A 16,302-nucleotide genomic window follows, 5' to 3' on the forward strand; every position below is an offset into this window, starting at 1 on the left:
TGACGGCAAAATGTCTTTATTTTTTTATCTGAATGAAACACATTTGATCATATTCAATTATAAAGTAAAGCGAATACATTCAAAAGAAACATAACCATGAAAACACACAGGTGTATTTAATAAAGAGCAAAAGTCACAATATCCGTAACACTGTGATGAATACTATCGACACACAGTAAAAGGTCATTTTGTCTCCAATTTAACGGACCTCATTCATTGTTGCATGACAATAGCGCTTCGTGTACCAAATAGCGATAACTGAAACGTTGCTGCACGCAATCCACGGTTGATGCCGCCCAAACAATCCTACTTCCACAACCGTTCCCTCAAGTTCCACTCACTCACGCAGCCAAAGAGTTATTTATCGCTTCTTCTTGCTCTCTTTCTTTGGTTTCTGTCGGATTTGAGCCGCTGGTCCTTTCGGCCTCTTTATCTGTTCCACGGCCTTAATGTCAGTGGACTCGGCCTCCTCCTGTGAAGCAGAAACACGTTAAACATTCAACAGAGAAGCTCCGTTGGTTCCAAGTGTACAAATTATATGACAAATTTGTCATCGAGTTTTTGTTGAACAGCACACTCCCGTTTAAAATCAGCTGAATTTAATAAGAAATGTGATAAAACTCCCAATTATATGCGCCAGACAATGGGGACCTGGTTGTGGTTTAGCGCTCTCCGTCAGCGCTGCGTCTGCCAGCGCCGTCTTCCCTATTGTGCTGGCGGGGAGGAATGACAGCAGGCTGCAGCAGAAGATGAAATGGCGACATACTGTGGAGAGTAATCGGCGCATCTGATAGCGACGTCTCAAAATAGAATAATTAAACAGTGGATTAAATTGCTGGTGTCTAAAAATAAATCTCTCCTGACAGTTGTTAGTACGGAGACGGAGAGTGGCCCCGGTTCGCTCTGTCCTCACAGAAACTGCACTCAGGGACATCTTGATTAGAATTATTTTAGAAAACTAAATCCATCGCTCAACAAAACAAAAGAGGACTTTAACAATTTTATTGATATGCAGTCCAGTTGTACCACACAACACAATTTTCCAGACATTGTTCTTAACATTTGTAAAAAGCTATACAACGTAGGATTTGGGGTTGCACTTCCTGGAAACTGTATAAAAAAAATAATTTTTCAAGATGCTGAATATAAGCAAATGTCACCATTTGAAGTGACAAATCAAACGACTGCAATTACCGGGTCTGAATCTGAAGCCCTGTGCAAGAAATTCTAATTCATATACAGAAAACAGATAGACAGCGTCCAGTCTGCACTAGAAAAAACTTAAAGTATGGCTCCTTCTTGAAAAAAAAAGTTTGACATAATTGCAAATAAATAGCAGACAAGATTTTAATCAAATATGGTGATATGGTGGGAAAAAAGCCATGATTATTGGCTCCTTAATGGCACACAGCTACATAAAATAAATCATAATGGGGCTGTTTCTAGCCTGGCAGTGGAATTACTCTAAGTTATTTTATTATACAATGGTGGCCGAGAGGCTGGAGAAACAAAGTTGGGATTTGGAAGCTTGCAGGTTCGAATCTCACAGCAGACAAGACACCACTGTGGGTCCCTGAGCAAGACCCTTGGTTGACTCCACCAGTGCCCTTGGCCCTTTGCAAACTTAGAATCGACCCTTCTCAAAGGATCTGGCAGTGATTGTTGACAGTTACTTTAAACTTGATAAATAAATCAATTCTGCTGTAAAAAAGCAGTTTCTTTCAGTTGAGGCTGATGGCCAAAGTAAAATGTTATCTTTCCCACAATAACTTTAAGAGAGTGAGACGTGCCTTTATTACATTACAGACTATTGCGACTCCCTCTACATTGGCCTCGATCAGACGTCTCTTCATCGCCTCCAGCTCGAGGAAAATGCCGCTGCTCCTCTTCGAACAGGGACAATGAAACGTGAGCACACCACTCCAGTTCTGGCCTCACTCCACTGACTTCCTGTCTCTTTTAGAATTGTATTTAAGATTTTATTACTGTTTTTTTTAATGGTGGTACGTGGGTGGGCACCTTCTTATTTATCCGAGCTTTTACACGTTCATGCTTGTGTTTTATCGGTTAGGTCAGCAAAATCAGGTAGGCCTTGATGGTCCAAGATCCAGAATAAATAAAATAGAGGTGACCATGCCTTTTGTGGAATCGCTTGCCTGTTCACATTACAATTACTCTTACCAACACTGTAATATTGTGCAGAGTTTTTTTTATTTTTAAACCTTGTTTTTACTCAGATTGTTTCATTATTGTTATTATCTTTAATTGTGAAGCACTTCGGTCAACCTTAGTTGTCCTTTTAAATGTGCAATACAAATAAAGCTGGATTGGATTGAAAGTATGTAAGAGTAATGATATATTCGTTGGGAAAGAATAGTGAGGATTGAGCTGCCAGGCAAGAGAAGAGAGGAGCCAGTGAGGAGGTTAATAAGATGCAGTGAAGGTGGACATGCAGGTGTGAGTATGAGGACATTATCTGATGTGACAACCACTAATGGAAAAATGCTTGATGAAAGATGTTATGATGCAAGAAATTAAATCAAAATGACATATGAGTATTATTTACCTACGGGGTACAGAAATCTCCCCTCGTCACCTCTTACCTGCTCATGGCCCTTGGGTGTAGGGAGTATGACAGCCAGGATGCAGATGAGCTGGAAGATGGCTCCTAAAAACAGCCCATATCGGAGGATGCTTTCCAGTAAGGTGGGCTCAGGGACCTCGGGAGGGGACATGTCCAGTTCCGCAGACATGATGCTGCTCGGATCTCTCGGTGACCTATGATGCAGTGAGTGAAAAATGATCATCAGGGCGTAGATTTGCAGCGTTAACCGACTGTCTGAGCAACACGCGCTCACCTTGTCGTGATCGTTACCGGCTTCTATACCGCAAAGTATGACGGAGACAAATAAGTAAACAACGTGAGACGGAACGAAAGTTGACACTTAAACAAAACCGACAACAATTTTACAAAAAAAAAAAAAAAAAAAGAGCGAGAGAATAAAATCCGTCGAAAATGGCGTCACTTCCGCCACGGGAGGTGGTTGGTTAGAAAAATGTCGCCCCATAGCGGTCTCCGATAGAAGCGCACCCTGAAGTTTGAAAACCACCACAGAACTGTATGCATTTTATGTTTCACGCGTACTCCTCTTTAAGGCGGTTTATCTCCACCACCACAAGAGGAAGAATACACGCAAGTTGTCCATTGACATTTAAGCTACCTAACATTAACATTTGAGCCCTGATCACAGTTTTCACTGATCATGCAAAGATACACTTGCATTACATTAATAACATGTAATGTTACAGATCAAGATCTCACAGCCGTAGGTTCACAGTAGCTTTGGGGCTGTGGAGGAAATCTCATGCCACTAGAAACCCAATTTCAACTTTAAATCCTGAAATTATGTGGTAAAATTTGAATACAATCAACTTATAGTATTCTCTTTGGATATTCTCATTTGAACTATGACTTTTCAGTGTGAAATTTCTGCAGCTTTTTATCCCACAGTCAAAAAAGGGTTAAGTGGTCATTCTAAATTGTCTGTAGGGGTGAAAACCAGTATATGACTGCAAGTCTGTCTTTGAAGTTCCTTTGAGGAAGGTTTCTCTATCATATAACAAATTTTTTAGAGCGTTAAGTCATCCTAGTCCAACAATACTCAGTTGTCTTGCATGTTTCATGCAATTGCCTGCTTTAAATGAAGGACTTAGTCATCTAGCTCAATATAAATCCGTCAGCAACTCATAAATTTGAATCTGATGTCTTGGAGCAGTCGGTTCCTACACATAACATATCAATGACGCAAAAATATTGATTCATATAAACAGAATTTATTTGTTATAAAATATTTTCTACATGCTTACAAAGACCAGAGAGAAGTTGAACAGGATAAAAATAAAGACAGTATACATTGGATACATAGTATGATATTGGAAAGGTTAAAATTCATGGCAACACTGAGGACCTACAACCCATTTTCTGATGTACAGTGAAGCAATATGCAGGGTGAACCACCACCCAACAGATCTTTGATTATATTCAAGTCAAACCTCTCATCAAACATCTTCTGTTGTTTGCCTTTATTATCACTAATTCTTAAAAGATGAAACTTTCTTCAAGTCAGTCTGGATTTTGTATCAGCAGATCCTAGTGGGTGTCAAAGCGGCTGCAGAGCTTCAGAGTCATTCCCCATCGTAGCTTTTCATGTCTCTTCTTATGATGTCATTCACTGAAAAACATTGACAACACAGATAAATCATCCTTGTATAAAATAAGTAACTTTCTGTGTGGCGTTTGCATATTTTCCCGGTCGTGTGTGGGATTAATTACTTTGGGACTCAAGTTTCCTTCAACATAGAAAAACACACATTTCTGGTATGGATGAAAGAGTGGGATCATGTCTTTGTGTTTTCCCAATAATGGATGGCTGCCCTGTCTATTATGTGCTTTCACCAAAAGTCAGCTGGGAAGAACGTCAGATGTATGAATTATTTAGTAAAAGGATTTTTAAAAGTCACTTTAATGGTATATTTAAAGCGCCATTGTGCAAACAAACAAACAAACAAACAAACAAACAAACAAACAAACAAACAAACAAACAAACAACATCTTATGGCATACACGTAAGAAAAGAAAACACGGTTTTCAAAAAAGGACAGTTCCACTCAAGGCTGAAGTTGCTTTTACATCATCCACAAGGTGTTTGACTAGAACTGTAGGGCATAATAATGATTTCATCTCTACCAGCAGGAGTCGCCATAAGCAATGTTTGGTGTTCCCTTGTCCTGCTTTAATTCAAAACGTGATGGTAAAAACATTACAGGATAGGAAAGAGAAGGGAGCAACGATATAAAGGTCATCTGCCAGACCAAAACCCGGGATGTTGAGGTTTGTTGTTGGCACCTTAAAGACCTCAGACATTAAGACAAAGAATAAAATAAATAAATAAAAACAGGTACTAATAACTTCTTCTTTTTTTTTTCATTTGCAGTGGTTTCTTTGTGAAGCAACGACTTTATACTAGTATTATTTCTCCCCTGAACAATACATTTAATTTCAAGGATAGTAATAATAATAATAGCAGCAGAGTGACACAGACACAATTGAGCAGTTTGGTGAGTTAGTTTACCACAGTCACCAACCCTCAACCTGTCGGACGGCGGAGCTTTGAACCTTTATCACAATCATATTCCTTGCACAAGAGTAAAGAGAAACCTTATTCCATTGACTCGATGCTGCTGTTGCTTCTAAAATTGTATGCAACGTTAGCAAGATTGTTAAGAGGAAGAAAGGCAGCGTGAGTGAGAATGAAACTCAGAGGAAAGTGGCTCAATTGAAAACCACAAGGTGGGATTTGCAAGCATACAGTCGCAGTGTGATTGTATGCGTTGCACACTGGACCACAAACGCCCATCCTTCAGGTTTTGGTATCGCATTGCCATGTAACAGTGTGACGTTCATTTCAATTATGTTGTTTTCCTTTTTAAGCAACACCGTTTGAAGCTATATTTGAAAGCTACACTTTCTATGGGTGGAAAATGTCTATCATCATAACAACAAAGGTAAAAGAGTAGAAGCTTTAAAAAAAATCTGAGCCGTCTTATTAAGTTGTGCACTTTAAATAGCCACGTACAAACATATTAATATACTCTCATGTACAAATGTTATGGCTTTCTCAAATCTGCTTTAATGCACAATCAAATGCTTTTATGTAGATTTAAAATCAAACTAGATCAAACTGTCCATTGATAAACCCTTTTCTATCCCACTTCCAGTAATTGTAAAACTAAATCAGGAGTCCTCATTCTGTAAATTCTAACAACAATCTAAAGGATAAATGAGGCCTAATATTTGAACAGCTCGGTATTGCAAAGAGCATCCACGACAGAAAAAAACAATGACCAGGAAATATGAAGAGCAATTCGTATTAAAGATACAGCCACTTTTCTAGAAGGCATACGTTTTGATCAAGTACAACAGACTGAAGACGCAGAGGAATATACAAACCTTTGAAGGCGATCCGCACAAGAACAGAACCAAGTTTTGTCTCTTGTTCTCCATATCCAAAGAAGTGAAACTTGATAGCCTATTATCTTGTTTCACAGTTTAAGTGATTTACAATTTCATGTCAAGGTTGAACCCTGCCTTCTTTGTCACTGAATCATCATTACTGGGTTGGTTGTGGGAGTAATAATTAGTGCCTACGGTTCCCTCTCATACCACGTTTGAAATGAAAAAGCAACGATATAGATCCAACTATCCCTTTGCTGCTATTCAGGACAATAGGAAACCTTTTACAAAAACATTGAACTCACCATCCTCCAGGTAGGCATAGCTGAGGTTCTCCTGTTTGACAGTGATCCTCTCTGGAGAACGTTTCTCTTGGAGTTGTCTCGCTGAGCCGATCTGGTTCACGGGCCGCCCACTTTGCTCCACCGGGCTGTCAGTCTTCCCTTGGGATTGACCTTGAATACATCTTGAAGGTGGTGACTTTCCCAGGGGAGGGACTGGCTGCACGTACCCGAGATGTCTCGACGCCAAATAAGTGTCAAATGAATCTTCGACGTCTGGACCTGTGCCCAGTTCGGCCAGGGGCACCTTGGCACTTACACACTGACCAAAAGTGGACGCATGGGAACCAATCGGGGAACCACCGAGGAGGGAAGTACCGCGGTTGTTGTACCGCTGGTTTGGGCTGTGGTATAACACAGGGCTGTTGATGAGAGCGCCGGCTCTGGACTGGTAATACACCAGCTGCTCATCCAGTGGATCGGAGCCTATGGCGTGAGCTCGGGGGTCCACAGTGGTTAGATGGTACGACGACACATTGAAAGCATCAAGGTTGTCCTGGTTGTGGTGTTGGTACAGGGACTTCACTGACACGTCGGACAGAGCCCGGTTCCCTGAGAAACCGTAGGAATTCAACAGATAGTCGTCCAGTGGCTCTGCTTTAATGGCTGAAAGTAAAAACAAACATTATTGGAGGTTGGCATATTCGATCTCTCCCAGCTGAACACATACACACTGCCAAGAGACCATCACCAATCGAACAACAATCATTTACCTTCAGCGGCTCCATTTCGGAGCTGCCACAGCAGACTGTGTTCTGCACGTTAGAATTGGCAAAATATTTTATGCTTAGAACTCTGTGGAATTTAGGGGCAGCGAGATTTGAATCATGGAAACGGCGATTCCATCATTGCCCTCAGCAGAACCCTGCTCCAATAGATTCTTGTTTTTTTAATCTGATATAGCAATGCGTTAAATGTTCTGTCATGCTCTGGCATTTGGAATTATGCTTATCGAGTTTGTTAGCGTATGAGCTGTCAGTGTCACGCGTGGGTGTCGAGAAAATTAATGGAAAGTTGAATTTCCTGCCACTTTTACGTACCCTGTGCCCTGTTCGACGTGTGCTGCTAACAGCGCTTCACTGATTTCACAGATTTCTTCAGCAGAAGAAAAAAAAAACAACGCACAACTACAAGATGCTGACATAAGCTGCATTCGCACTATTTTGAGGTAAAAGTCTTGCAGGTGGAGCGTCGGGTTTGACGAGGCTGTTGCAAGTTCCTGTGTTCTTCGACTTGATCACAGTTGAGTTACTAAGCAAACACATTTGTGTATGCTTATTGTCCATTGTGTGTAGAGGAAGCATCTCAATGCAAAGTGAATCGAGCAAGTCCAGTTGACGTGCATCAGTTTGCATTGAGACACACACACACACACACACACACACACACACACACACACACACACACACACACACACACACACACACACACACACACACACACACACACACACACACACACACACACACACACACACACACGACATGTTGGAGTAAGTAACTGCAGTTTTAAGGTTGTTTTCACATGAACTTCTGTTCTCATTCTGGGCCAGAGAACGAGATAACGACGGCCCTGAAATACTGACAGATGAAAGATTTCACCACCAGCCCCATGATGGGAAGTCGTCGTGTTTCTCAAGCAGTTTCTCCTGTAATGACTGTGCTGAGACGCTAACAGACATGTACCTATCGCAGGGGCGTAGATGAAGTGCTGAGGCTGACTGCGTTTCTTTCTTCCGTTGATGACGTAGAAGTTGACTTTCACCGGTTGGCGAATGGTCCGGTCTCTATATGGAGGGACTTCGATAAACAGCATAGTCTAGTGGCATAAAAAAGGAAAAGTTATCACCCAACAAAAACAAAATCACAAGGGACCATGGAGACATGGGCCACACTAAAACTTCTTCATAGATTATCTGAGGAGAAATGAAACAATTAAGGATATGAAATACTTCATACTTAAGTTTTGCATTTTTTTCTTTCCATTTTAATTACACGAGTATGTAACAGCATTTAGTGGAATCATCCAAACACATAATGTAGAATGAAATTTTTTATTTTTTTTTGTCAACATAAATACGCAGAGGTTATCTTACAGCTTGAGTTTTGTCTCTGTCCACCGACGCCTCAACCTCCCAGATTTGCTGCCCATCTGAAAGCAAGAAAAACAGTGTGCATGTTTGGATGGAGAATATTGGAAATGTGCTTAAATGAATTTTAAACTTGTTTCGGCGAGTGTTTGCGAAAATGAAAAAAGAATGACCCAACTCTGAGAGCGGTATAGAAATGTGCTATTCACATATTTAAACACATTCCTTTTCATCTCACGGCAACATTTGGATGCATTCAGCTACAGTTTCATAGATGTCTACACATATTCTCATTCATCCAGGTAGGATGCATCTCAAAGCAACGAATAAGGTGAACTGGACTTGGACATATGTTTTGAAAGACCTTTTGCTATCAGTGCTTTTGTTTTTTTTGGACAGTTATATCTGTATGACACTTTTTTTTTCTTTTCAAAACTTAAATACCTACCTCAAAAAGAGAATAATTTGACACAGATTGACGTTTGTCTTTTGTTTCATTCCCACTTCAGTTTTTTTCTTTTCTTTACCTGATGTTTCTGTAGTCCGCCCACGCAGTGCAAAAAACACAAAGCCTCTGCTCTGGCTCTGAATCTCTATCAGTTTGTCTAACCACATCCTGTCGCATAAAAACTCCACACCAAGCTTTACATGCAGTCAACTATACCCATCCTGCCATCGAACCTGCCAGATAACACAACTATTATACGTGGGCAGGGGGAGCAGTAACAAAGTGAGAAATTTCCATTTAGAAATAAATACTGGGGCAAAGACAAAAGCCTGATGTTTTGTCTTGTGGTGAAGCAGGGGCTGGAGGAAGAGGTGCGTGCACTCAAAGTTTCCTGGGTGACATGCAAATAGTCTAAAAATACATGTACTACATGTGTAGGTGAGCACACTCAGAGAGGATATCTGCAGCACACATGCGAACTTATTAGTCAAATGTACACATTCAAAGCTATTCCTGACTTAAATTCAAACACATTTGAAAAATTGTTCTCCAGTCTAAGCACACTGTATAACACATAAAAGGATTACTTCCACATTTTGAGATCCTGTCTTCTTTTTTTTTTTCATATTTAGAGGATGTTCACTTCTCAAGCTCTTCTAGTAAATAGGAGTTGTTCCCTATTTACCTACACAGCGTTCGCTCCAATATCAGACTACTGAGTTTATACGTGTTTCTGCTTCAAAAAGACAATACAATATATGTCGGCATCTTTTAGGGTAAATGATTAACGCTTTTTTAAATATCAATTTTATGCATTGGAGTATGTATTGGCTTCTTTCCAAAGTCCTGTTTGTGACATGAATATGATGTCTGAAAGAGCTTTGGAGAGTATTTATTTTTACTTCGCTCTGAGAAAGGTTACTATTACTGGTTGTAATAATGAGTCATTGTAAAGTAAAGAGAGCACCAATGCTGTCGAATAAAAGTAGCTTTCCTTATTTTCTTCTCCCCTAGTGTGATAGTATCACATGTTTTGGCACCCTCCGTATTTCCTTTACAGTTTGAAAGACCCAACGTCCCACATTTTATTTATGAATCTTACTTTGGGTCTTCTCCGAGAATATCACTTTGGAGTCTGACGTGAAGTTCTGCCCTGTTAGGACCATTAGCTGACCGCCAAGTACAGAGCACTGGTCCAGGTTCTGCCTCTCGACTGCGGGGAGCTCCTGAGCCGAGCGCTGAGCTGAGGAAGCATGAAGTCATTAGTCATTATATAGTCACAAGCTTGCAAAATGTACAACTGGAGGACGTCACAACTCAGTGAAAGTAATTATTCATCAAACTGAAAAGAAAAGCGTTCTCACAGCATTCGATGGGATTGGAGGCTGCCTGAAGAGACACGAGCTGGCCTCCGGGCTGAGGAATGTAGACGCGAAACACCAAACGCACGCGCGTGTTCTTCCGCCCAATGTCCGTCTCACCGTTCCTCAGTTCAATGTCGGCATTTCTCAGCTTCAAAATCCCCACGCAGTCAATCCTATGCCGTGCAAAAGAAGATGTAAGAACTGTGTGATAAATGTTTCCCTTCGTGTTTTTCATGGGGGAGTGGTGTTTCCGAAGATTAGAGAAGTGGATGGAAAAGTGCAGGTTCTAATCCCACAGCTGACAGACTGCCACTGAGGATCCCCGAGCAGACCCCCATCAGCACACTGTGGCAATATGTACAGTTCAGGTTGACTATGAATTTGATGAGTTGAATGCAACAAAGGAAATAGGATAAATGGAGTATGTAGATTTATTTTAGACAGTTTGTCTTCATTCATACAGAGTTCTCTTCTGAGTGTAGATAGCTGATGTGATCTGTTCACGGGAAGTGATAAGTCATTTAAATGGATTTCACTTATACAGCCTTTCCAGCACGTAAACAGCTTTACATTGTTAATCACACTCCTCCATTCACACACCAATGAAGGCAGAGACCATGCAAGGCACTCAGTAAAATCCACTGATGGCTCATTGTCTTGCTCAAGGACATGTGGGCAGGTGGAGATGGGAATCAGACCGGCAACCTTCCGATTGGGAGACGACCGCTTTGCCAACTGAGCCACAGCTGCCCGCCACACTCATTTGACCAAGTCAAAGGAATTGACTCTAACACTTTCTTTCCTCTGGGTTTTTTTTTTTTTTTGTGGCTTATTATCAAACAGGAAGTGATGCATTCTGTGTTTCTGCCAGCAGCAACATCTTGTTAGGGGTGAATGAAAATGAAAACTCTGTGTTCACCATTTTCAGTCAAACCCTTCATACATTAGAAATGTAAAAAAAAAAATCCCCAAATCTCTGGGTTCTGTCGCTGTGTGTGAAAACCTCGCAGTGGTTGTTTGCAGAGAACTGAATAAGTTTCATGCTTGTGGTGATATGTTGGCACAGATCATGATCTTTGATTAATGTATATGTGGCGTTTTTGATAAATGTGTACAACCATATTCTCTTGGTTTTACTCACACAACTCTCATATGGTTCTTTGGTTCCAGAGGGATTTCCAACACCTTAGTCCCGTTGATCATCCTCTCAATGCTGGGTGTTGTGACGGTCTTCCCCGTGATGCGGTGGACCTGGTAGAAAGCATGAGGCTTCAGGAGCCTCTCGTCGGCCGTCCCAATGAAGACATGCAGCCCCAGCGGCGCCGTGCCTTGGTACCCACGGAGCTGGTGAGGGAAAATAAAGCCACTTATATGTCATGTTTCATATTTAATTAAATCATCACTATAGTAATAAATGTGCATGACCTTTGTGACAAAGCAAGAGCTCGCATTACATTTGTAATCGGTACAGTTGTTGTTTTTTTCAAATTTTGCAATCAATTCTTTAATAATAATCAGTATGGGTGCAGTCACTTCATTTTCAAGGCTCTTGATGTTTTCATGAACATTTAATCACTACATCCCACATTTACAATGACCGTCTATTGGGGAAAAGTTAAGAGAAAGACATCTGTCTTCCTTTCTTTTATTTATATATATATAATTCACCACACCTGAATCTCTGGATGACCTCCATTGAGCGTCTTGACCGCACCTCTGCTGCCTTCAGTTTCATAGTGAGCTCGATGGTGGGATCTCGGCTGTTGCTGGATGAGGAGCTCGTACTGGGCAGAGTGACTCGGTAACTGCCACTCTAAAGATGGAAGCGGAGCCACGGCAAGACCACTGGAGGACAGATGGAGAGCGAAGGGAATCAAATGAAAATAACAGAAATACCTATCTGTATGAAAACTGAGCATCACACTATCACAGTCTGCTCTTTTATATCTTCAGTCTTAGTTGAACTGTGCACCAGGAATAATTTTGTACTGATCAGAGCGAATAGCCACCTGAATGAGGACTGTGCACTCTGAAGGAGTGGATTAGCGGGAGGCCACACAGCTGGGATCATGTAGAATGTTTCAGGTTTGACCTCAGCTGCAGGCCTCCTCATCCTCTCCTGCTCGGCGATCCAGGCGTTCCCTTCATCATACACACAGTTCTGTGTCTGGGCTTGCACGTGAGGCCCTCTCACGACTGCAGAAGGCACAATTCTGGTCAGATCAGCACTCAGGTTGTTCAACATCTCCTCCAGGCCCGGGGTTGAGGCCTGAGCCTGGGGCTGACACTTGGCCTGTGCCGGGTACTGGTGAAGGTAGTAGGAGCCCTGATGCTCGTGGGGTGACGGGATGGGGCTGGGGCTGCGGGAGCGCTGTTTGACAGGAGTGGCCCCATGACATGATTGGGCCTGGTCGTAGCAGCGCTTTCCATGTGGTGAAGCTGAGCGGGAACGCTGCTGAGGAAGTGGAGACGTGGCACGTTGGTTTTGTGGCTGGAGGTAAGTTTCGTCTGTGACGCTGTTTCGGGGCGAGGCTCCTGGAGAGGAGTGCGTAGAAGAAGTGTGTATGGCCTGTAGGCTTGGGCACAGGTCCAAGGCGGACAACCCCACACCGCTGGCTCCTCCACCAGACGGGGAGACACATGGTGACGCCAGGGGAGAGTAGGCCTCCACTGGCCAGCCCGTGGAGGAGTTACTGCTGGCAGGACTGACACAGTCCCTGTAGGCCCCCAGAGCTTTGGAACCAGGGCTCGCCTCGAGCGTCTGAGAGCTGAGAGAGTCACCTGACGGAGTGATCTCAATCCTGGGGCTGGGGGCGGGGATGTTGCTCGCTCTCGATGTCAGCCCCAGGGAGTCAAACACAGCCCCGGAAAGGGTCTCTGTGGTGGGGGCGTGATAGGCGATATCTTGACTGGAAGGAGGCTGACTGGAGGTGGCGCTGTATGCAGCGTGAGCTTCGACCACCACCAGGGGAGGCTCCATCTGAAGGAGAACACCTGGGCCATCTGTAACCACAACACGCATTCATATGATTATCTGAATCATGGTGTCGTAACTATATCATCATTTAGACTGCTTGCTTGAAATTTCAGTGTAATTTGCCATGAACGTACGTTTTTTCTGTAACCTAATTTTACTTCAAGGTCAAGTCTCCCTCTTTTCTCTGTTTGTCTTTAGCATTGCTTTTGTCACAGATTATCAAGTGTTAATGTTACATCCACCTATTCTGAAATCAGTCCATGATGTAGAAGGATCAAATTAAATTAAATTTAATTAAAGACATCCATCAATTACTCAGTCCCTACAATTGAACACGAAAATTAGAATTAAAGTAACTACTTTTAGTTTTTTTTGTATGAGTAGTTAAAAGTATCGACATTAAAGTTACATTCTTGACTTAAAAAGTAAATTGTCAGAAATATAATGTAAAGGATCAAACACAGAAAATCCTATCTAGGTTATTGTTACCGATGAAACAAACCATTTTAACGACAGGAAATTGTGCACAACAACATATTTACTTACATTTGCTATGGTATTAATCCATCAAGTCACTATTTTTCTTCTTCATTAGACACTAACCTCACAAAACTTGTTACCCTCATGTGTAAGATAACACAACTTGATTGTGAAAGCTTTTTTTTAATAACATCCAGTGACCATTGTGTCCCATTTCGACTTAATTTTCATTAATTATTATTATTATTATTTTTTTATTAAATCATTTTTTGAAAAATCAACATTGAACAACAATCAATAAGGAAAAGAGTCATTTTAAAGGTATTGCAATAAATAAAATTCCAGTAAAGTAGATTTAAACCCACTTCATTAGAATTGTGGTAGCAGTAGATGTGTGTAACAGCAGCAGCTCAGATCACATTTCCTATTATAACCTTTAAAAAAAAAGATTATCTCAGACAGTATCAAACTGTCATAGGTTGCAGTAATTTAAACTAGAGATAAATGAAAACTCACCGTCCTCCCCACCGGCAGGAAAATCATCTCCAGGTGGATTATATAGAAACAGGTCCGAAAAATCCAGCTCCTGCTGGTTGATGTCTTGACTCAAACTTCCAGATGACATCTCGGAATAATATGGAGACTTCTTCCTTCCTCCAGCGACCCTTTGCGACTCCTCCAACTTGAATCACTGAACTGGAGTTAATGAAGCCGGAGGAGTTCAAGCGTTTTGGTCGGAGGCGTTTTCAAGCATCGGCAGCTGCTCAAATAAACCGAGAAACAACAGAAGCGTCAGACGCTTCCTGTCACCCCCCGCTGAGGATGAAAGGTGTGTGTGTGTGTGTGTGTGTGTGTGTGTGGGTGAGAGTGTGTGTGTGAGTGTGTGTCAGCGCACAGCAGCCGGATTATTACGCGATAAAAGGAAGATCATGTTGATATCCAGAGGTGGCGAGTAACGAAGTATTTGTACTCCCTTCATTTTATTCTTTATTCTGTTATTATAATGGTTTATTTGCAACCATTTTTAGTTTCAAACAATTAACAAAAAAAGAAATCTTGAAAAAGAATTTAAAAAATGAAATTCACGGTGTGATCCACAAACATCAACCTGCTTGTTTACCTTTAAGTTTATGAAATAGTTTATTATCTGACTCTATGACTCTAACTATGATTCGATTGAATAATTGTTATTACTGTAACTGTGCGAGCAGCATTAAATCAGTCCAACAGATTCTAAAGTTAAACCATACATTTTATTCAGTCCACGCGTTTTTAATATAAAAGCAAAACAGCTGTCCTGCTAAAATGACAACAACACCACCATCTACCGCTACAATTATGTACTGCAACACCAAGTTAATATTACACACAGTGCCTAAGAGTACTGGGAGCACTAAATAGTTGTAAATAATGGGAATATAAAAACCATATGTTCAGAATTACATAATAGCTTTACAGTTATTTACCTACCACAATTACACTCATACACTATATGTGTCTGCAGTCATGTACATACGACCACCATCACACCAGAAAAAGACCAAGATACATTTAGAAGGCATTGTGGATCAATAAAGTTGAACATTTATTCTTTTAAATTTCTATTTTGTAAATCAGTTCATTTCAGAAGCACTACTTTTCTATTTACTACAATTAAGGTTGAATCCTTAAACTTTGACGAAAAACTAATTTCAATTTTATTTAAGTGACACATTTTTAAAAAAAATTTTTTATTACCACTTCTGTTTATATCATATGATATAACAACATATAAAGTGAACACCACTACATAAATCTTCGTTTAGTGTGCCATGGGGAAATTCTGTTTACATTTTTTCTTAAACACTTTTTGATTCATACATTCATACAGGGGTCTACAGACAGGTGCATGAAAAGAAAACAATAAAAATAATATATAATATATAATATGTAGTTTTTTTTAATGTGATTGCAATTCAAATAAAATCTAATTTAAGAACTTTTTTAATAATATGAGTTTTTACATACAGCTCCTGACCACTAAGGGGCAGTATTGCTCAATAGCGCCGAGACACATATGGTATGTTATTTCTGATTTAAAAGGGACTCCTTCAGAAGAAATGAAATTGGATTTGCAGTTGGTCATCTCCTGCGGTGACGTTGAGATTTCTACATTCCTTTTGTTGAGAAAATCAACTGTGATGCGACTTGAAAATGTTAAAAGGTAATCTACTTTAAATCTGTTTCCCCACATCTCTACATGTGCAATTTACACAATGAAATTATTTACAAAGATTTCTGGTACTATTATATAGATTATAAACACCTACAACATTGTGGCTCAGTAGATGTGTACCTGGAGCTCCTTTTGGAAACAAACAGGAGGCTGTGTGACCTTATTCTTCATTCCTAGAAAGAGAGAGTTTACCTTCTGCTCCTGAGGTCAGTTTTTACTCCTTCCAAGAATCATCCACTGCTTTGAAAGTGAAGAGAAATCGGTCAACTTTCCATCAAAAATACCAGAAATTCCACCAATTCTAGTAGAAAACATTCTATAGATACACTGTTTCCCTCCGTGATGACCCAGACATTATGTACTACTACTGTTTAA

General features: G+C 40.8%; 2 protein-coding genes across 2 annotated transcripts; both read right to left on the reverse strand.

Annotated features, from left to right (window-relative positions):
* On the reverse strand, window positions 1–3,042 carry manbal (mannosidase beta like). Its single transcript, XM_080460905.1, has 3 exons — window positions 2,859–3,042; window positions 2,604–2,778; window positions 1–472 (listed from the first exon to the last, which is right to left on the reverse strand). The coding sequence occupies exons 2-3, from the start codon at window positions 2,751–2,753 to the stop codon at window positions 362–364; spliced, it is 261 nt and encodes an 86-aa protein (XP_080317031.1). The 5' UTR covers window positions 2,754–2,778; window positions 2,859–3,042; the 3' UTR covers window positions 1–361.
* Window positions 3,043–3,816: 774 nt separating this feature from the next.
* On the reverse strand, window positions 3,817–14,589 carry nfatc2b (nuclear factor of activated T cells 2b). The gene is made up of 10 exons (XM_080460830.1): window positions 14,229–14,589; window positions 12,265–13,258; window positions 11,929–12,100; window positions 11,397–11,599; window positions 10,256–10,428; window positions 9,994–10,134; window positions 8,450–8,505; window positions 8,040–8,172; window positions 6,319–6,960; window positions 3,817–4,232 (listed from the first exon to the last, which is right to left on the reverse strand). The coding sequence occupies exons 1-10, from the start codon at window positions 14,335–14,337 to the stop codon at window positions 4,186–4,188; spliced, it is 2,670 nt and encodes an 889-aa protein (XP_080316956.1). The 5' UTR covers window positions 14,338–14,589; the 3' UTR covers window positions 3,817–4,185.
* Between the last annotated feature and the right edge of the window lie 1,713 nt (window positions 14,590–16,302).

The sequence above is a fragment of the Lipophrys pholis genome, assembly GCF_963383615.2.
Source record: "Lipophrys pholis genome assembly, chromosome: 4".
Classification (NCBI taxonomy): Eukaryota; Metazoa; Chordata; class Actinopteri; order Blenniiformes; family Blenniidae; genus Lipophrys; species Lipophrys pholis.